Genomic DNA, 23442 nt, shown 5'->3' with positions numbered 1-23442 from the left:
AAATAATGACTTACAAAAGATGAAAAAGAAGATAGAATACCACCAGAATTGTCACGTTGTTGTCCAAATTTTCTACATTGTAATATGAAAAAATTATAAATAACTAGTGTTCAAAACATGTTAAAGAAAATCAAAGTACAGCTCGAATAACACCGAAAAGATTTTAATAGACTTTTCTGTCTATCAATTTCATAGTCAATGGTATTTATAACAACTGTGTTTTAGAAAACCGAAGATGTAAAGATACTTAAAAAGGGTGATAGAACAGAAACAGAGAGGAATAAATAAAGGTCTAACATGAAGACAATTAACTGGTAAGAAAGAGTTAAATAGGTTGGTCTCCCTAAGATTTAGGCCAACCTGAAAAAACTTGATTATAAGACTTCAACCTCTTTGAATAATTAGAAAATTGGAATTCAGTCCAAGTCAAGAAATAAAAAATGTCTTGTGGAAGTCAATGGGATCAATGATCAAATACACAGGTAACATGATGAATTTAATTTAAACTAACTCATTTATCAGGTATGAATGATTAATGATATTACTGGATTGCATAAACAAAAATAGGTGGAGCGGGTCTCAAACTTGGGATTCAGCGACCGGAAATTGTACATTAGGCTGCAGTTGTGCAAACAAAATATACACTATTAATGTCTATATTGTTATTAATAATTCTAAATCCTTTGGTAACATGATTTGAACTTAATAGAAGTGAGTGATACAGTTTATAATAATCTTTATTTTTTCTAATTTCACTAGTGTTTTACTTCATCTTCCCTTGTTGATCTTAAATGAGGTAATGACGATTAAAATCAAAACGTAATTTTATTTGTTCATTTACTCCTAACTAATCCATTGAATTAAAAGTACTTTTATCTGGAAAAAAAGTTGGTTAGTCAGTCAGTAGGTTACAGGTCTGAAGCTCGAACCTAACTATTTTGGTTTAAGGTGATAGATAGTATCACTAGCCTTCACCTAAGCAATTTGCCAAATGAGTTACATAAATTCTGTTTACAACTTATCTTTATGGTAATGGCCTTTCTTAGAATAGATGGGTGTGGCGCATATACATTTGGCGCACTCTTGTACCAATATTTATGTGTTCAAATAAATAAATAAATAATAAATAAAGAATAGATGAACTGCGCGGTATTGTTTTATTTCGGATAAGTCAGTCGGATGCACCTGTATCTGTGTTGAAGTTTACATTAAGAGTCGAACTCAGTACCCTGCCCTTCAATTCGCTAAGTGATATCTGCTGAGCTACTGAGTCTAGATAGGCACTAGTTTGTTCAACGGACCGGTTAGTTGTATGGGCTGTCCGCTTCTTTAATTATACCTTCTTTCAACATCTGGACTTGTCATTTTAACTCGGCCTCCAAATGCACGGGAGCACAACACCTTGTAAATATGGTCACTTGATCATCTTTAATTAGGATTTCATGCCTTACTTTGTCACGATCCAGAATTCACGGCCCAGAATAGAGAACCAGAGTAAAGACCAGATAGTGCTTAAGTCCACACAATTACAAGTAGCCACTCCCAGTGAGTCCGAATATAAATCAATGTGAGGAAAGAGAATCATATATTTAGCAGTCCGAAGGCTGAGTGTCTGTTTTTCCACGCTCAACGACTAACTGTATATGAGTTTCACGATCACAAATTAATAATATAATATTAAACAATTAATAAATCATTTTTACCATATGCTAGTCAACATCTACAAAAACAAAGTTATTCAAAAGTAATATTTACATGTTAAACTCACAAGTTAAATTCAGACAATGCAAGAGCGACAGTAGACAGTATACTCTGAAGGTAGGATAATGAAGAAAATTTAGTATTATTATCATGAAAAGATCGTTGTTTTTGATTAACTGGGTTGATCAGATGTAGGCGAAATGAAAAGTGAGATGTCAACGGTTGAACACAATATTTCCCTTGACTTCCTAAGAAGACAAGCATACACTATTGGTTGAAAACGCGGCTTAATTATTCGTGCATGTATTTTCGATTCGGTTAGTCAATCATAAAGTTTCCTGCTCACTTTTAGTTTTCTCATTCATGTGACTAGTTGGAATGGTTATAGGATGTTTGAATATCAGTATCAAAATTGGATGTCCGTACAACATAACAACTACACGTCGAATGTACATCTCCAATTCAACGAGGAATTTTACAGATAATCGAATGGGACCCTAGTTGGATCTCCACTAGGTTTACATTTCGCTTACCACTTTTTGGCAATACTAAAGAATGATCTACTTAGACACGAGATAATCAGAACAGATGTAACCAATGAAGAAGAGTTACGTGTTATCCGTACGTTGCTCAACAAGAAGATGCATTAAAATTTACCAACAAACATATGACCCGGAAAATAAGACAAAGTCAGGTTGCATTCCTGCAACTAACACTTAAATGAAACAATCAGTGAAATAACAACGGACAAAAAAAATTCTGTGGACAACATTCACTGTAGCTAAACTATAAACACTATTCTACAACCGACCAGTCGTTCGAACCGGAAAGACAGAATACCTTAATTCATCTCAATCATGTGGACTTACCGATCCAACCCTTGTGGATTCAGCTACATTCGGTACACAGTAAGTTAGTCCGTCATCTAATATCCAACTATTGATCTATCTTGTTAAGCAAGAGACGATTAAAATCAATCAAAAGCTCTATAATGGTCCATCTAATTGATACGAGACACAAAGTGGATATCAACAATTCAATTCAAATCATCCACTTGATCTCATTGAACATGTCATCTAGTCTGTGTATACCGTTTACAAGTAATTTGTAGTAAATTGTTACTTACATTTAACAACAGTTCATCTTCTGTCTGCTGAATTAATGTTTGAAATAAATTCAATGACTATAGAGAAAATAGAAAAAAATTCATAAAATATCAAATGAAACAGTAGGTTGAGATATGTTAGGTAAAAAAAAAACGAATTAAGTGTATAGACACACTATCTCCAATCCGTTGAAAACATTGAATTATTTATTGGTTACGATGTTGGGTAGTTAAAAAGTGTGACATTGGGTGACACAATTTCCAATTTTACAAGATAGTGCATTATTATGATTACCACTTCGACTACTTAGATGCTCATCTTGATAACTTCATCTAAATGTGCTAGTGTAGCATGGCATGTTCGGCTAACATATATTTGTACCTGGCTCTATGTTGGCTATGATTGAATGATTTATTATGATGATATCATTATTACGTAAAATGAAAGTCACTGTAATTCATTTATACTGAACAGAGATATTTTCGACAAAATGTAACATAGCTTGATAAAAAAAATTCGTTAAAAAGAGATCCTTTCGCTGAACTTCTTGTTTTTTAAATGTAACTTGGTTTGTCTTTTTAGATAAAAAGTGTTAAATAACATTTTATTTATTTGAGCACATAGATATTGTTACAAGGGAGAAACCAGATACATATGCGCCACACAAATCTCATTTGATTTGTGTGAGGGCTGTGATACTGACCAGGTGCCCAAACCGAAACAGATGGTCTTCTAAAGGGGCCACATCCCGAGCCTTTGACCTAAAGGTCTGGTAAACAAGGCAGTGAAGCAACGTAAGGAGATGCAGTCTCATGGTAGCCGGTGACCAATAATTGATTCATACGCAATTTGTCCCCTCAGGATACTGGAGCCCGTGTGCACCATTGATTTAAAATCCGGGTTTTCCAACTCCCTAGGTGGACTCTCCATGTCCACCAACCCGGTTAAAGCGCCGGACATTCGCTTTCCGTCCTTTCAATTTCGTAACCAACACCCCCGCCACGAGAAGGCAGTGAGTAGGACTTCCCTGGCAGAGGCTATATATGCGTGGCCATATGGGAGCATTTCGAGAGGGAGAGCGGACTCTCCCACTCTCGGCTGTACCTGGGTATTTGGGGACGTTAATTAACAGTTTGGTCAGTTAGATGAAGATATAGAACATTCTTAAGATTATCTATTATCATGATGAATAGCACCGTACAAAAATGATATTTTTCATGTGTTTATATGATAATATTCGTATTTTGTTCATATTTACTTATGTTCATTGATGGATGGACGTTAAATATCCAGTTAAATTGAAATACAACAAAGTATTTGATAGCAGAACGCAGATTATATTAAAGTACGTTCCTTAGAGGATTAACCATTTCTTAGCTAATAAGTGTTAGTGAATAATTGGAGGAGACTTTAAAATCACAAGTAAAATTTTAGATATACTAACGTTTTTTATTACTGTGATTGTTATTTTCACTCAACTTAATTTATTTGGAACAGAATTTCATTCCTGTTCGACCGTGTTCTGATTTGGGGACTAGTCGAATGAAGTAGTGTCCGAAGAATACTAAGCAATAAGAGTAGCTGGGTCGTATAAAAGCAGATCATGACAGTATTCAGGTCGGATGAACAGATAATAACACACAATTATTTATTGTAATAAGAAATCGGAACGAAGATTCTTTATAAACTCCACACAGTTTCATTAAGCAGATTGATAATTAGGGGAGATTCATTAAGCATAAACAGTGGACTATCTGGATAAGAAATAACTTCATGAAATTATATTCGCCTAAGAATATTAAATTTGAGACAATAGGATTTAAAAGCTTACAACCAATAAGTTGAATTTTTCGCTAGCTAATATAATTATGAAATCCCTATCCAAAAGTGTTCGACGAATACTCAAATAGCGAAATACAAATAAGCAAACGGTTACAGGATCATTATGCCGATTTAATTATATCATAACTGGTATATAGACTGAAGAAGAACTAAGTCTGAGATTAATACGCTGTTTTACAATATGCAGCAACCTATATCTAAGCTATTGAATAAATAAAAACATGTTTTTTTCTATTTGTCTGGAGACCTAGGAGAGTTGGTGCCGGTTCAAAGCACAGGTAAAGGAAGAGGGTTGGGCATAGCGCTAGCAATCGCATGCTGTAAAAAGACACTGCTAAAAAACGCCAACCAGAAAAAATCGTTGTCTTATCTACCGCTTCCATCTATTCATTATTTATAGTAAACTGTCTTCCAGAACAACGGCTAAAAGTTGAAGATCTGGTTAATTTGTACATTATGTTTATCATCGCAAGTCAATTTTAGTCAGGGTACTGTTAGAAATCAGGAAACCAAGGACATCTGTTTTTTTTCTATTATGGGGAGCTTGGGTTTTACCATGAGATGCCAACCCAGCGGTTCTAAGTGTTCGCTGCTAGACCTGACGGTCTTGAGTTCGATTCTTAGTGGAAACGTGAGTGAATAATACAGAATCTCAACAAACTAGGACAAAACAGCTGTTTAGTACTCCCTAGTCTTAGATGATACACCAACTGAAATCAATCTGTGATGAATACAAGAAATAACTAAAGTAATTAAATAAAGTAAACAAGTATAGATCCATATATTCAGATTCGTGCCACAGATTGGCTTCATCAATGCGATTTACAATTACTGGTCAAAGAGCAACAAAAAACTCAAAAGACAAATAATTTCTTATAAAATAACTGTTGTAAAAAAACTTTTAGACTTGATACAATACTATCTAAAACAAACTATCCAATTCAATGTAGAAGAAGAAAATACTAAACAACTTGGAAATTGTAGATGTTTTCGTACTATCCAAACGAAAAAAATGTGGTGGAACATTAAAGAATAATTCATCATATTAAGAATAAATAACTTACATCAGGTTCCTTATATTGTAATAGTAGACCAAGAAATCTGCATGCAGTAACACCATGATAATATCTTAATTGAGGATTGATCAATGTATTCATGATTAAGTCATAAATACGATCATCTAACAGAATAGGAATAAATGGATTTTTGTTTAAAGATGAAGTAACCTGTAAGAAAAGGAATGCACCGCATAATAAAAATTATAATCACGGTTAATATTAGTTAGTTATTTAAGTATCTACAGATAGATTTAAATCTAAACACAATGAACTACTATCATTTAAACGTATATGAAGTTTATAAGTTGATGAATGGCATTTGTTAACTAACAGGTTCAGTTTGTTACTGTAGGAAGTTTGCGGAGGTTGTTGAGTTTTCATAGAATATATTGAGTACTAATCTTAGTTCGTCAACGTCGTATGGTAATAATGATCATGTATTCACACTAGTGAATAGCTTTGAGACGTAACCCTTGGAGTTCTAGTGAGAAGCCATGATCAATGAAAGTTCAACCGCGTCGGATGTGAAGAAGTTATCCAGTGAAGGCAATGGGAGATGGTCGTCCAATATCGCAAGTCGGTTGAAGTTAGACATGCACACCACTGGATGCTGGCTCAGTGGTAGATACAGAGGTCAAGTGCTAACCCTGAGACCAAAGTCCCTGGGGTTTGATCTGCGGCGAGTTCGCAGATGTGCACCACTGAGAGGTCTCATAAAAGGACGAAACAGATATCAAGTGCACCCCAGTTTTTATTGGTTGTTATCACTTAGATCGATGCATGATACAGTCTATTAAGATTTGATTTGATCAAACGAATTTTTTCTATCACCTGTATGAATTTGATCAACTCAATTTGAAATAAGTGATGAGTGTCCATATATAAACTTTAAAAGTGATTATATATATATGGAAAAAGTCTCATGATAAAATATGAATAAGTAATAGTAATTAAAGTGTTCAACTTACTGAAGCAAATGTCATCATTGAATTGAATATAAGAATACGAAGTAATTCTGGTTTATCTTCTCGGACCAGTTCAACGCATAGAGAAATATAGTTCTACATATGATAGATTTATATTAAAAATATATATAAAGTTATTTAAATCATTTACTTAATACAAGGTAGTTTATTTATATTACAGGAACATAATGACATAGATTTGGTAAACAAAAAAAGGATGAGTTGACAACTGAAAACAATACAAAGGCCAAACACTTGTCAGGCAGTAAGAAATCCTTATTAAACTAAATTATATTCATTGATTTAATGTACCCGAATTCTGCTACAATAGATCACAAAAAGATTGCCCACACAAATGAAGCAATGATATTGTGAAAAGAATAAAAGAAAGAGTAATACAATTGATAAATAAATGAACAATGAAAGCACGTTATAAGAGACACAGTTCAGTTCAAAATACAGACAAAAAATATTTTTTCCGTTAAGAGAATTCTTCTTATTTGTATGAACGTTCTAATAGGAAAATAAAACGCTATCACTATTGGCTTCTATTCTGAGCCGTATATGATAACGTCACATGCTACTGGATTCCACGACCTCCAGGAACCTAAATGAGGAGTCTGATGAACCGGCAGATACCAGTCATATACAGCTTTGTCTGCCATACCACGAGTCATCTCTTAGATTTTTCCACCCAGCCTCAGCACTAGTAAGCACTGCCTGATGTGTAAGTCGCTAAGATAAAATTCGTAAAAAATGGAAAAGCAAACGAAGTTTATACTTCAAGATGGTGACACAAATATCGCCTCTGTGCCCAAACATACACAATCGAACGTCCACAACGAAGATCAAGAACAAACATTTGCCACTGAGGCTTTGTTAACGTCATGCTTTTTTCTAATTATAAACATTTATGGAATCCTACCACTTATGTTTACAGTGCAAGAACAATGTTGAATAAACTGATCACTTCACTATTGGTGAAAGGTTACCTAATGTGCAAAAAATCATTCATTATTGCATGACTGGGTATTCATGAAATATCATAAAGCCTGAGATATTAATGATTTATTGAAATCGAAGATTATTGTTGTGCGTAGCTATTACTTTACAGTTTTTATAATGAGAAAGATGAAGTAACCTGTTTATATTATTATTAAGCCATAAACAAAAGTCATACTTATATTACTATGAATTTGTAAATCGTGGTGTTTTGAATTGAATAGCATGGATAAAACCAATATTAGAAATTATTTCAAGTTAGTTTAGGAACTTAGACATTACAACACACAGTGGCTAGATAGTTAAAAGTTTGAAAAAAACCCTACATTTATACTACTCATCAACACCTAACTAATCATACTGGTTAGTTAGAGATGTGTAGATGACATCTTTATCATTATAAACTAAATGAATTAGCTAAAAACGTTAACAGTATACCTAACGCCACTAGATTTACTAAAGAGATCAAGTATGCTTACTACAAACTGCCATTTCTTGACTGTTTGATGACAACGAAACATGATGGTTTTCAAAAAATCAATATATTCCGAAAGCCAATACATTCTTAGAAACATCCAGATTACAAGTCAGCACATGGCTTTTCTACAAAGGCGATAGTTAAGAATTTGATAAACAGAGTTCAGAGACTTGTCACAAAACCGAATTACATAGAAACTGAGTTGAATTTGGCAATGTTTACTTTGGTGATGAATAATTATCTTAGCGACTTTACAAAAAAAAATAATAGAGAAGGTCGAAAAGATAAAGGGAAAGAAAAACGAAAAGAATGGATTAGGACGGTAGTGATTCCATATTTCAAAGAGACGTTATTGCTTATTGGCACTCGGGCTCCTTATAACTCACTCACCAATCAGAAGACGAAGGCAGAAAGCTGATCAGTTCTCTGTCGTAATCAGTCCAATTATGACTCAAGACTCATATAACAATATACTAGAAATGTCTGGTCACATAGTAACATAACTAGAAAGTTACGATGAGCACATAAACTAGCCATAAGTGACGCACAACCAAAGGTAGAGGGGAACAATTAATCGATGATAAATTTGGAATAATAAGAACTAACGACGATTTGTGGATCAGATGGAAGCTTGGGAATAAGAGGGTGAAAAAATGTAACATTCAAAGACGTCCACTAATTATAAAACCAAAATTAATATGATGGGAAGAAAAGTCAAAATTAGATTGATTTATTCATTATAAATGTTATTCAACATTAATTCCGTTTTAACCGGATGTGCTGATTATTCAGTATAGTATTCGGCTTTGTTTTCCCGTATGACATTTTATTCTGCATAACATACGGTATTCTTGTGTTCAATGAACATGAACTATGCTCAGCATGTGATTTGTGATAACTGTATATATGTGATTTTGTTCTAATTACTAATCAAAATCCGTTTACGAATCAATATATAAATGAGTGTATTTTCGACTAGGGTCGTCGTCGATGGCGTGTTTTGCGGTTAATAAATCAACATTTATACCAGTTTTAGTGTTTTTACTTTCGTGTCATGGGAATTGCAGAGGCCCTTCATTTCGAGTATAAGTGATAAGCGATTCCAACATAACGAACAGATATAACAAGTAGCGTTCAACTGACAAGACATATCAAAAATACAAATAATAATCCTTTGTATGATTTCCTGAAAAATTAGACTGCGGCATTATTCGTCCCATAAAACCACATGGATATATTTTTAAAATTATCCGAGTAGTCTTTCCAGTAATTATATCGAATAAACTTATGACAGTAAACTTAGTTTGTCTTACCTATATATATATATATATATATATATATATATATATATATATATATATCGAGAGACAAATACAGGTTTAAGCATTTAATATTTACTAAGCGGAACGGACTGATGTTTTACATTCTAATGGCATTCACTTTGTAGTTCCGAGCGAATCACACTCAAAAAACAAGATGGTTTTGATTAAACTGGAATTTTATCAACTAACCTCCATGAAATCTTTAACATGCTCCGGTCCTAAAAGTATCGCACTAAGTTCCTCATTTATACTTGGTGATCTACACTTGTGAACGCCACTCAGTAAACAGTCCAACGTCTGAATAGCGTTGGCAACTCGGATGCGATGTCCATCATACTGAGCTGTTTGAAGGCATTGTATAAACAATCTGTTTAGCTGAGGCTGATAAATAAATAGAGAATTTCAAGTTAAAATATAAACCAGTCTTATAAAAACGAAAGCATCTTAAACAAGGTCACCTTATAGGCTAATTCACAGGCTCTAATATTTGCCAAGACTTTTTAAATTAAGAACCAACGAAAAAAGTCAGATGTACATTAAACCCATACGAAACAATACAGCTATAATGCCAAAATGATATTTTACCAAATGAATGAAATTCACGCCAAAATTCAAGACCTAACTTAAATATAATTGGTTCGTACGTAAATTATAGTTTTGCCGTCGATCCAATCTCCAATCCTAGTTGTTATATTATTTTCGATCCATATTAATCAAAACTCAGAATAATGTATTTGATAAACCCTTGTTCTTCGGATGGTACCGTAAGTGATGCTTCGATTGCTAAATATGACCAGCTATTCTAATAAGGTAACATCAGTCACTGGAAGCTGTCCATGGGGCAAAGTTACTAAAATATGTAATTTGACAAAAATTTAAATAGTAGCTCTTAAAAGTTTTACCAATCAGCTGTATGTACTTTGAAAATACATGAAATACAACTTGACAATAGATAGTAAAGAAAACATTTTCAGGTCATGCCACTAGAATGCATGTACGCCTGCTCCGCGCCACTTAAAGCAACTTAGCACGAATACAAAGTCTTATGATTAGGTTAGCTTAATATTTTTCTTAAATCGATTATGTGAAATCAGCAATGACCTAAACTTTACACATGTTCGGAAATAACCGGTGCGAGCGACACAAATAAACATGATTGGCATGTACTGCAAAACAAGAATAATTTGAAATTCGTTAATAGTTGATAATACCTAACCTACATCAGTGGTTTTCAGAGTGGTCAGATGAAACATTTCGAATTAGTTTGAGGCTATCCAGTCAAATGAAATAAGTTTATCACAGAATAACACCAACAAAAGGACAAACCTTCAGTCTAACGAGATCTTCTGAACTTGTTTTCTCAAAGTGTGCAGACAAACATTTGAGATTGGGCTAAACATTAGAGACAAAAGTAATGAAACATTTACTTTCAGTAGGAAAAAGTCGTCCCAAAATTCCGCTCTGCCTTGAGTGATGTCTTGTCCTTGGAACAGCTTATCATATACCTGAAGCACTTTCTCTTTAAGTGAACCTTTCGGAGTCTTTTTCCTTTCTCCAACCACAGACATCACTGTAACTACTGTATACAAATCACGCACAGCTTAACGACCTAAAATGCGGTATAGGCAAACAAATATCCTATAAATTTGTGATTTATTAAGATAGACTGATTGGTTTGCATGCGTTCTTTCATAAGGTAAGATTGCAATGTTTTTATCGTCCTATTTTTAATTAGGTGGCTCATATTTTATGATTATAAGTATGTTGATTCTAAGGTGTTCAACATTTAACACTTAAAGAAGGTCAAGGATGATGACAGAAGGGACACTTAATCGTTATGTCACAGCTCGGTAATCCATTAGGGGTCATTCTACTTAAGCTCTCGCTTTTCAGACTAAATAAACACTTCTATTTCCGGGCCAAATTTAATCTTCAGAAAAACCTTAGCAGCAACCACTTACTGTTACGGTATGATGAGTCAGTATATACAATGATGTTACTTTCACATAATATCTGATAGGTTAGGTAGTCGCATCATAGCAAATGTAAAAGGGTAGAGCTGACCTGTTATTTTGGTAGCATATAAAAAGTTATGAATAGACCCTGAGCCGAGTTCTATTTCTCTAACAAATTCCTACTAATTGTTATCTTCGGATACGTCAAGTTCGTCCTCTATGATCATCAAAGTAGCCTCATTACCTGGATACCACGAAATGGTAGTCCACATCAGATATTATCTGGAGGTGTGACTTCAGTGCTAGCTAACGGTAGTAGATACTATCTACATGGCGCTGCGTATTTTCATATGCTTAACACCACCTGTATTATATCCTATGTGTGTAAGGACACAAAACAGGCGAAAAAGAAAAAATAAACTAATATAGATGCGTTTTGTTAACATGCGGTGGCGTAGAAACAATTTCAGCATGATGATTTCTGAGTTTTTTTCGGAGAACATATATTGATACACATACATGTGGGCAAAGAAAATTTTTTTAAACAATGATGTTAAAGAATAGAGAGATGAAACAAAATGTTAAGTTAATTTTCACGTGCAGTCGTCATTCAAGTGTTTTGCAAACCCTAGCCTTTCTACAGAACGCGTTGACGTAGGCTGTTCGTTAGATACCACTGAAGTTTCTTCGCGACTGTTTATTACGTAGTGGGTTGCCGTAATCCTGGGGTTTATGTTGTTAAATTGTGCCGGAGGAAAGCTAATATTATTAGAGTCTTCTTCTAAATTCGCGACTTTAACACGGCCAATACTGACGTTACCGTTAGTTCCTTTCTTATCGATGATATAGTACTTACGTTTGATGAAGCCTTCATATTCCGTGTCGAGATGTCGTCGTAATGAGCTGCGCTATACAAAAACGTATGTGCTATATCGTAGGGCAGATCAAACGAAAACATTAGTTGGCTGCGATCCGGTGGAAACAGGTTGAATTGAACACATCACGTTTGCAAGCCAGTTCGTGTAGGAGGATCCACGAATTCTCCTGAAATTCGAAGTTCCGTCCTATAAACGAGTTGTGCTGCAGTGTATCCAACGTCAGCTTTCAATGAGTTCTGAATATCGAGCAACACGATTGGAAAGGCGTCCGTTCATTGTGAAATGTTTGCAGCTGAAGATGAAGATTTTAGCTGTCGTTCGAAATGCCTTTTTGTTTGTGGGTGGCAGCGGTAGTTTGGAATCTTATGACTCTTGGTAGAGTGGTCAGACAACGGAGGAGTTCAGATTCGAACTAGCGTTCATAGTAGAAGTGAAGCCAACGTCTGCTTCCCATCGTTCGACGGAGGCGCAAGCCAGTGCTTCAGCAGTAACGTACTTGATGGCTGCTTCCGGCTTTTATGTGAAAGGGTCCACACACATTGAGAGGCAAGAGCTTCTTCTTCATTCAGTTAAATGTCCTACTGAACCCAGATGAACATAGTCAAGCCGAGCTTTGGAAGCTGTGATGGAGCTCAAGGGAAATTCGTTGTGTCTATCACCGTATATTTCTTTTAGTTTACACAGGAACATTCGGAATTCCTCACGTTGTTATTCATACCAGGCCGTCAAAATCGTTCCGAAAGGAGCTTGGAGGTTGCTCGAACAGCTGGATGAGAAAGTTTGTGCAACTTATTGAAGACGTATCTTCGATAATATTTCGGCACAATTGAACGTTACCACTGAGCTATTTTAGCCGCGGCTGACCTACAGTATGACTGAGATATATTTACAATTGACTGATCACTGAGTGGTGATCAACGTCGGGTCCTTCTTAGTGCAGATCGAGTCCTATCGAATCCGTCAGGGAGTATCAGTTCTCTCACGATTACAGGTACACCTTGTTAACGAGTACCAAGTAGCACGAAAACTAGGTCCAGGGCTTCCTGTTGACTACCCCCAACCACCATCTTACTTCAACATAGTGCACACCTAGACTGGTGGCCACATCACAACATAGTCGATAGCATCCGATCTTCACTAAGAAAAACCTGACGTACGTGACATTGATCACAACCCAGTGACCAATGTATTGTAGTTATGTCACATAGTAAATTTTCCTTAACTGATCCGATCAGTTTGAGCCGTAGTTTCAGGGTAGTCGAAAACACCTCGTGCCGAAAATCGGTGAAGCTGAGCGAGTCTATAAAGACCGATTCCTTGAATACTGTTCATAGTCATAGGAGACAAGGCACCTGCCACAACATTGTGTGCCCCAGAAATATGTTGTATATCTGAAGTAAACCGCGAAATACAGTCCAACTGTCGAGGCTCTGGAGGGAAGTATTTGTCTGTAGACGAGGTTAGAGAAAAGGTGAGGTGTTTGTGACCGGTAAACACAGCGAATTATCGGCCTTCGACAGAGCACTGAAAGTACCGTAGAGCACAATACATAGCTAAGATTTCACCACTGAAAGCGCCTTATCTCGATTTACTGTTCTGCTGTATTTGTAGGGATCATGTGCAAGGAAGATACTCATGTGCTATTCGATGACCGAACAATTCCTAAGTGTATCATGTGGTTGAATTCATTTTTGGCCAACCTCAGCTTTCGAGGAGCTAGCCACTGTTAGGAGAGGTTTGTGACGTCATTCTGCCTTGGGGTTCTAGTGATTTCCGGAATCCGGTCGGCAATGCAACGCGTTCGTTTACAGCGTTATTTCGAAATGAGGCAAGGACTGCCTGCACCTGTTGGGGAAGCTAAGATAAGGAAATCTGTCTTGACAGGTCATCGTCAAACGTTCGTTTACCAATGAACTTTCGCATTCGTAGCAACATTTCAGCTGCTGAGCCATACTGCAGCTAAATGGTATGGAAGAATTGGTGTAGATTTTGTCGGTCGTGTAGGTCTCTACATATAAGGATAGCCTATTTTTAGGTTTTGTAGGGTTCCAAAACATTACTGGTAAACATATTAGGTGTGACGCACCTGGTAAAATCGCTCCATAGTACTTTGATCACTGGGAAGAATTGTGCCCCTAGGTCTTTCACGCTGTGCTCGTCAAAGTTATCTTCTGCGTAGCAGAATCAGGCTACAATGTTGTCGGAACAGAACAGCATGAGATGAAATGTGGGAGGCGAAAGAGTCTTTGTGGTGGCATTGGTCTAAATAATTTATGAGTCTATTCCGCCATGAGGAATATAAAACACACCAATAATCGAGAAAAGAGACCTGAAAACATGAGAATGATGCCAAAATATATTAAAATAAAAATACGAAATAACGTTGATGTTTTAACAAGTAACAAACTAACAGACTACGAGTTGATGTACCAGATCACATCGTGCTCATCACCACAGATGCCACAAGTTTGACAACGCCTTGACACGTAACACTTTTGTAATCGAAGTACTCCAATTTAATCAAATCAGAAGCCAGAATTGAATGTCTATCTTCCCAGTGATCTCACATTCAAGTTTGACGATTGTGTGTTTTTGACTGATACTACTGCAAGCTTTCATTTGACCTATTGGCTTCTTTTATGCGACTTTCCACTCTTAACATATTCCTAATTTACCAGTTACTGTATCTCACACTCACAGCCACTGTTGACTAGATTCCATATGATTATTATTTTTCATCTTATGGTGTGATGGGGTCATATCTGTTTTTATATGAACCACGTATGTAGGAGATACACGAGTCACAGCGAATGATAATATTTGTACCCTGGACTGGACGGACTGAGCTAGGCGTGATGTTGCTACATTAAGGACAAGTAAGGATTCAGAGTCGACTCTAAGCTGCTCGTACTGGTTACCGCATCAATAAATTGGGATAGGGACAACTTCGTTTGAAGTTAGTGTTCTGAGTGGCGACTTGTCACGCGATTTCTTAACGGGCCATAGGACATAACAATCTGAGTACGTTTTATATCATTGTTTCGTTCTTAAGAAGGTAGCAACATTGTCACATAATTCAATAATTTTGTTATATATATTACAGCACCTCTCTATTTTATTGTTAGAATCATTTCAACGATGAAAATACAAATAGTGTAAAAGGTCAAGCTTCATGTGATTCTCTTTGGATTTCTCCCTTTTAGTCTTAAAAGCTAGTTGACTCTAACCATCAACACTTGTTTGACTGTTAAAATTATGTGCTATCCGATATAGTCCCTAATAAGCAGTTGAAATTATCTAGTAAATATGAAACGAATTTTGAGAATGTAGCGTCAAGTACTGTGTCCCACCTACGTGGGTTATTCTAGCTTACGGACAGATTAATTTATTTATGACTTTCGATTCATCATCTACACATGTTTTGGTCTTCTTGATTATTCTCCTATAACCTTGATTGTCTCTAAATGAGTGTGTGCGTTTGCCACTTAATCTTTTCGTCACACGTTTCTAGCTTATTTTGTCTAGCTATAAATAGCGGGTCATGTTTTATAAGATGGAGTATGCACACATTCCTGCCCCGCTTTTCGCTGTTAATGCCCATCTGGTTAAACAAGTGCGTGAAATAAAGACAACCAGCTGAATCCATTATTGGCTTATGATAATCGCTGTTGCACAAACGAGGTTAGCCTTCATGTTATACACGCAGTTAAATGGAAAATCAGTATTTATGGCATATTCATACATTTACTCGAATCGAAGTCAGGTCATGGGCACTGTAAGAATAACAGATTGTTGATTACTCCCAATAGTGTTTGTTTCATATTACAGATATACCTGTAACAACTTAGGTTGGTTGGTTAAAAGTTGACCTCAAACAACCAGGCACATGCCAAAACAGTATAGTTCAAGTATTCATTAACTTCCTTATTTTGTATACGCATTATATTTCCTATTATCTTATAATGAATGTTGAGAGGCTTTGTTTGTCTGAACAAATAGTCCCATGCTCCGCTGTGACTGCGGGAAGATCTAAATAAAGACCTATTCACTACTTGTCTGGTTTCTTCTATCAATAGCACGAGGGTTACCTAGAGGGACGAAATACCTGTTACTATTGTTCTGAGTTCTCATAACGACGGCCATCCCATTTTAATCATTTTTGTTATCGCTGTATACTCTCGTATACAATTATCGACTTCAGTCATGTTAGTGAGTAACGCAATTAAATAACTCAAATATGAAAATCATGTTTGAATATGTATATTTCATACACTCATTTATCTGAACAGATAATCAAGGAAACGAAGTGGGGAAAGCGAAGTGAATCGGAGAGAAGGACAGTGGGCCAACTCTTCCTGATCAAGCGTGACTCAATATTTATGGTCAGGCAAAAATAATTTACACAAACATAATTATTAGGGTAAGCAATTAACAAACGCTCATATAAAAGCAGTCAAGGTTAATAGGTGAATAGAAAATGTAGCTGGAGAAGAATGAATAAATTGGTCTATCCGGAAGCTAGGATAACACATGTGGGATTGATATATTACTTGACACTGTGAGCTCTTAGATGCCATGATGATGATGAACTTCTACATCTTAGTGAAAATATGTACTACTATTTTACCTCACATTTTCGTTTTCGACATATCTATTTTAGATAGTGTATAGTTTAGGATTTCCTATAGTAAGGTCAACTCGTTTTCATTTCTGCTCAGTCTATAGTTCCTTTTATTCAGACTGATCTCGAGTAACATACTCAAGAACTTTCCCGAATTTTTCGGCCTAATCTAACCAAACGTTTTCTGCCCAAATCATTGTTCTCTGTATATTTAAGTTAACAAACGAACCATGTGATATTTGTACGAACTAATAATTCCTTTGTACAGGACTCCCCACTTATTACGAATTCGAAACACAATACGTCCGTTTGTGCTCATCTAGTTCTGTTTGGCTTAAATTACACTTTTCCTTGAAATTCCCAATCAGTAAATTAATTTGAATACTTCTAATAATCATAAACCAGTAAAAGAATTCCATTACGGATTAAAGTTATATGCTATAATAAACTACTTGGAATGTATAAGTATTGTGTCTCTGAGCTAAAATTGACTTTTATGTTAACACAAAATTCAGCCTTTATTCATATGATGCACTTTTGACTAATGATGCTTCACTTCTTTGGGGATTTACATTAATACTGGTGTTAATCCGTTCTTGTTCATTTCCCTTCATACAAGAAAGTACTCGCTTTTATTTTTATTTGGTGTAGGTAATTTTTGTTGCTAACAGATTGTACTTTTGTTACTTTGTGTTTAATATTCGAAAGAAAAGGATCCACAAGATACAGAACACAGTTTGTTAAGGTTTATAGTATAAATCCAAGAAAAAAACCTTTTCGTTTCCCCAGCAAATGATAAAAACCTAATGGAAATGAATAAAGTAAACGTAATATAAATGACTCATAAAAGTCACTTTTCGAATTTATATAAAGTTCCATCATTCAGTATTACTTGGTTTTGAAGTGCAGCCACTTCAGTCATGTCTTGCTTGAAACATACGAAACCTAATGACACGTTTAGAAGAGACAGAACCATTTTTCCATTTTTGCATGTTATTTTTACTGATCACTATGACTGAACATTTTTTTTACTAAGGAAGATGGGTGAAGTTTAACGAGATAATTTTACCAGTAAACTGGTCGATGCACTAGCAGTCAGTTATTTCTACCAAGATTTTCATCGGCATGGTTTGAAACTTTTTGGCTGAGTTTTTGAGGCACAGGTAAGAAAATGTGCGAGTGAGTTAGCAGTCCCTTACCGAACAGATGAGTTTTCACAATGTGAGCATTTGATTTCTAAAAAACTCAGTTTCATTTTCAGAATATCTTGTTCGGTCACAACTTGACTACCTAATGCTTTAAAAAAATACTTCACTGGTTTTGGAAACAAAAATTTATCTGCTTTAGAGTTCAAAATGTTTCACCAACTGGTTGACTGATTTAGGTAAGATGACATTTAAAAAATTAAAGTTCATCTTGTCACTACTTAGCTTTCTAAATACACTGGTTACTACTTCACCTTACAATTACCTTTCAGAATCCATTCATTTAACCGCAAAGTTAAATTTGTGTTATATTACGTTCACTTATGCAAAACCAGAAAACAATAAAAGTCGATAAAATTGGAATCATGAGATTTTTAGAAGTCGTTTACATCATTAAAGGAGTAACTAAGTGGACAATTTACTTTACAGATAAGTGGATAAAAAAATTTATGACTTTTCCTATAAGGCAGAAAACGGAGAGACTATAATTTATGGACGAACCAATCAGATTTAGGATAACGGATCTTGGATTTTGGCTTGAAATTCACTCACTCATTCGTCCAAATAGCGTCTTGGCATTTTAGCTTATGTCAGTTCGTGATGAAAACCATAAATTTAAATCCTAACCCTTACCACCAACCGTAAATCATTGTCTTCATTCTTCAAACTGCTTCATGACCTTCATTTAGCCCTATTAATTAGGTAGACACCCTTAAGATCACTTTGGTGTCGCTAAAAGGTTGTTCATAAATTATAGTCTCACCCAGAAAACACCACAATTCCTGTGTCAAACGATAGTAATTAAATACGTGTAACGTTTTGCTCACGACAAACTAAATTTTCGTAAAGTACAACACTGAAAAATAGAAAATGTTACAAAGAAAGAAATATTTTTGAGAACAGAAGTAACCAAAATATAGAAATAGCAGTATAGCAGTAATCCGTTAAACAGGAAATTATTCGTATCTATGGTGATGTGAAATTAACCAAACAAGCTCAAACTACTCAAAAGTGATAAGTAGTATAGTTTGACGCCACAGTATATGGGACAAAGAAGTGGGAAAGGAAAAAGGTAATCTTACTAATAGTTGAATTTATTTTCACTTTAACAATAAAGTAAATTTGAAAATTTACAAATGTTTTTCAGTGAGGATTAGGAACACAAGGTTATATGTTTCTGAAGAATTACACACTACAGGTAATACTAATTTCAAACTAGATGTCAATTAGTGACAAAATCTATGCTATTAGTGATGATATATAATGTTGATCAAACAGCATTAAGTAAACAACAATTGAAGTGTATATTGTGTTTTGAAGAATGGTTGTCCAGTTTCTATATTGTGAACTGTATATTCACATATAGAATAATGCTAAGATACTTGAATGTGTTTATTCAAACAGATGATGACTTTGAAAGAAGTATTCTATGAAGGAAAATCACCTTCAGAAATCCACCACAGAATATAAAATATCTTTATATGAACTATGTGGATATAGTAACAGGGAGCAGATTTGAGATGAGTTTAAAATTTGTAAAATCGTTTGGCAGAAGAAATCCCCTGTGTGTCAACACACTCCTTCAGTTTTTATACTCATTTGTACTGAAATCTGGCTAGATGTATTGCGAGGGGCACAAAGAAAGATCTACTTAAACGGCTCAACAACGTAGAAGTTATATTTCACTAATAACAAACTGGTTAAAATATATTGTCTGGAATCGCTTTTTAAGAAGTCAGGCATATAGACTACTCGGAAGAAACCTCTCTAATTGAAACTACAATGAGTCGAAGATCTAAGTAGCAATGCCCCAAATAACAGTCTGGTCAGAGCGGTTAGATCGACTTCTTACTTAGCTAACCGTGTTTTCCCATTTTACAATCAATTAGTGGCGTCTACTCAGACAAAGTGCAGGTTACTTGCTTTTGCCTCTTTTATAGGTAACTGCCGGTCCATGGCGGATGCTATATCAGATATATTACTAGACGTATAAGTGAACGTCATCCTGAGTGACAAATAAGAACTTTCGTCTAAATTTAATCGAACAGTTTCACAGTATTTGGGCGCCGTGTTGATGTGAGACGTTAAAGAGAAAGAATGTATTTGTAAAATATCAGCGAAAGAATTTGAAGTAAATCCAACGTTTTGACTGGCAATCTCGTCCAGGCTTTTTCAAGGAAATATAATCAAACATCAAAATTGTCGAATATAAGTAGGTACATGGTTGTCCGGTTTACTGTATACTGAATAAGTAATCCAATCAATGTTACCAATGTTTAAAGTAGATATTTACATTAGTGTGTAAGAGACATACAACTAGCTGCCCAATGGTAGCTAATAAATAATAAGTAAACCTGAACTCCTTATTCCATTCCATTTATATCGCATTAACTAATTAACAGATATTACATTCAACGGTTCAAATCAGTTATCTTATCTGAATATGTTGAACAATTGACTGAAACATTGAAATAACAAACTTTCAATTATAAATACATTCTTACTCTTTGAATTCTTTTATCTTGTTTATTTATCTTCATTTAATGCACGCTGTGACATTTGTGATTCATATCATATATAAAATGCATATGCTTTCTTAATATTCACCAACCGAAGACAATATATAATGAACGAAATTTCTTCTTCTCACTTACGTATACACACAATCTGTTATCTTAACACTTTTCGTTTCACACCACATATCTCTTACACATTAATGTAAATACCTACTTTAAACATTGCTTACATTGATTGGATTACTTAATCAGTAGACAGTAAACTGGAGAACCATGTACCTATTTATCCTCGATAATTTTGATGTTCCTTGAAAAAGCTTGGACCAGATTGCCAGTCGAAACGTTGGATTTACTTCAAATTCTTTCACTGAGATTTTACAAATACATTCTTCCTCTTTAATGTATCATCCAGAGTGGTTTGGAAAGTATCAAATAAAGACAATCTACAGCTCTGTTCACCACACTTAGTCTACAGTGGTTGTATGGTAGATAAAACCAAATCACTCCCAACGATCGGCTGTATACATAAACAAATTCTCAATTTGGCTCGATCTCATATTTTACACAAGGATTCGAAATAACATCTTTAGTCAATGTGTTCAACAGGATGTCTCTTCGTTCACATGATAAAGTTTAATAGACAGTTTTACTAGTTTCTTCTATCCTTTGATTGTGTGCTTATCTTCATGCTCTCCTCCTCTATCTCTTCTTTATGGTTCATACATTTATACTGATTATTTTTGCACTACTTAATATGTACTTTTAGTAAATATTAATTTCATTTTTATCTTCTCAGATCATAAGCTGTTTCACCCATTAATATACTTATTAAGCTGTTCTTGTCACCGTTAATGAACCAGTCAACTTGCTATATAGAGTATTATATTTCATTTCTTATAATTAGTTAAGCGATCTATTTTATTGTCATTATTGACTTATAAATTGTTTTAGTTGATTTAATTGTGTTATGTATCTATATACATATAACTATATATTAGAGTAAAGAATGATAAATATCTAGATAAAAACAATGTTATTTGCCTATATACATTGTTTTAGTGAAAAATATACACAGATAAACATACATATAAATATACAAGAAAATGTAGTCAACCGGTTTTTATATCAAACTGTTAATGTCTAATCTATATAAAGTCATAAAATATCTCCCTATTGTCTTAATTGTTTAATGAAGAAAAAGAATAAGTTTCTTTAATGAATAAAGAAAAGAAGAGTTTTATTTCTGTTATATCCGAGCGAAGATTAAATCACGGGTAACTTCTGAGACATATTAATTGACTAATATTATCTATGGTATAACTATTCAATAATTAGATTATGTATATTTATATTCCTCTTATTATAAGCTTTATTTTGACCTATAATTTATTATTGTACGATTTACGGTTCTTAAGCCATGTTCAGTTTATTAACTACTGCCTCCCACATTCACAGCCACTTTTTGGCTTTATTGTGTACAAATGCTATTTCCTATTTTATGGTGCGCTGCGGTCTCTTTGTTTGATATATAAACACAGTATGTTTGATTTAAATGATTCGATTCACATATTGGAAGCTGGTATTGTTGTTCTGGACTCAAGTGGATGGACTAGGCGGACATAAGACCAATAAGGACGCTAGGATGCTTATACCGATCGAACGTTATTGGTTTGGCATAGTGCTAAGATTGTATATGTCGTATTTTGATTGGCGGACAAATCACGTGATAACTAGCCGGATAAAAAGTCATAACAGTTTCATTGGAAAAGGTTTAAATCATATTGTTACTGATGTTAAGGTTTGTGAATAATTAGCTTCTTTTTAGCAGATATCTATCCTAGAAGGATTGTCTTGAAATAGTCATTAATTTATCTGTATTTTAAATCAAACTATGATATTGGCAGATAATGAAAAGCGTAAAGTATTGAACTTGTGTATTAGTGTGAAAATCAACGCTCAGATGTATCCAGCTGAAAAGTTTAATATAGGAAAAAACGAGTATCCTGGATTCTACTGTTAACTATTATCTTACTTAAATCCACTTGGTGTTGCTTACCTGAATCTTTCAATTGATGTTTAGCACTGCAATTGATCAGTTTATTGTTGGAATATGTGCATACTGTGCTTATCGCCTCGATATTGTCTTAGTTCACAAGCATTATAAGCAAAGATGGATAGTGACTGCCAATGGAATCTATTTCGTCTAAGAAATATACAAGCAAACAATATCAATTGAACTTGAACCTTACACCATCTCACAAGCAAGTGGCTATTAAGACTCAGTAGCTAAATGAATAACATGATAGCATTTAAAGCGAAAGGTACTGTGTTCGAGTCAAAGACTGAATATCAACACTGAGATGCAAGTATATCCAGCTGACAAGTACTAAATAACACGAAACGCATATCCTGGATTCCACTGTTAACCACTATCCATCTTTGTTTATTATCATACTTTTCTTTGAAAAAAAAAGAAACATTCGCTACTTTTTTTCTACTTTTCAAACATTTAATGACTAAACTCCATAAAGAAAACTTTTATGAGAATTTTATCTTTCTAAGAAAATATGAATATTTTCTTTGGTTTCAATATATAAATGTCATTAAATTATGAAAAAGAAAGTTTGTTTATGCTGTGAAAACAGTTGAGAATAAAAAATTGAATAATAATTCATCTTCTCATTAAATAGTTTCGAACGTATATACACACACACATACACATGCGAACACACGCGGGTATTTGTAAAGTCAGGGAGAAAAAAGGAGAATAAGAAATTTACAGTGGGATATTTT

The 23442-nt window shown here is 34.6% G+C and overlaps 1 protein-coding gene across 1 annotated transcript in view; it reads right to left on the bottom strand.

The window, feature by feature from the left end:
- Positions 1 to 23442, bottom strand: part of ARMH3 (Armadillo-like helical domain-containing protein 3) — a 91785-nt gene that overhangs the window by 33817 nt on the left and 34526 nt on the right. Inside the window, exons 1-8 of the mRNA XM_051216252.1 lie at positions 10902 to 11379; positions 10801 to 10866; positions 9664 to 9855; positions 6676 to 6768; positions 5714 to 5875; positions 2828 to 2884; positions 1769 to 1812; positions 15 to 72 (exon numbers count right to left, since the gene is read on the bottom strand). Of these exons, the coding sequence (XP_051066822.1) occupies positions 15 to 72; positions 1769 to 1812; positions 2828 to 2884; positions 5714 to 5875; positions 6676 to 6768; positions 9664 to 9855; positions 10801 to 10866; positions 10902 to 11042 (813 nt within the window). The 5' untranslated portion in view covers positions 11043 to 11379. Of the gene's footprint in view, positions 1 to 14; positions 73 to 1768; positions 1813 to 2827; positions 2885 to 5713; positions 5876 to 6675; positions 6769 to 9663; positions 9856 to 10800; positions 10867 to 10901 lie in introns of the transcript that reaches the window.

This window comes from Schistosoma haematobium, chromosome 4, assembly GCF_000699445.3.
Source record: "Schistosoma haematobium chromosome 4, whole genome shotgun sequence".
Taxonomy (NCBI): Eukaryota; Metazoa; Platyhelminthes; class Trematoda; order Strigeidida; family Schistosomatidae; genus Schistosoma; species Schistosoma haematobium.
Note: the sequence above shows the minus strand (reverse complement) of the source record. Positions and strands in the feature narration are given on the sequence as shown.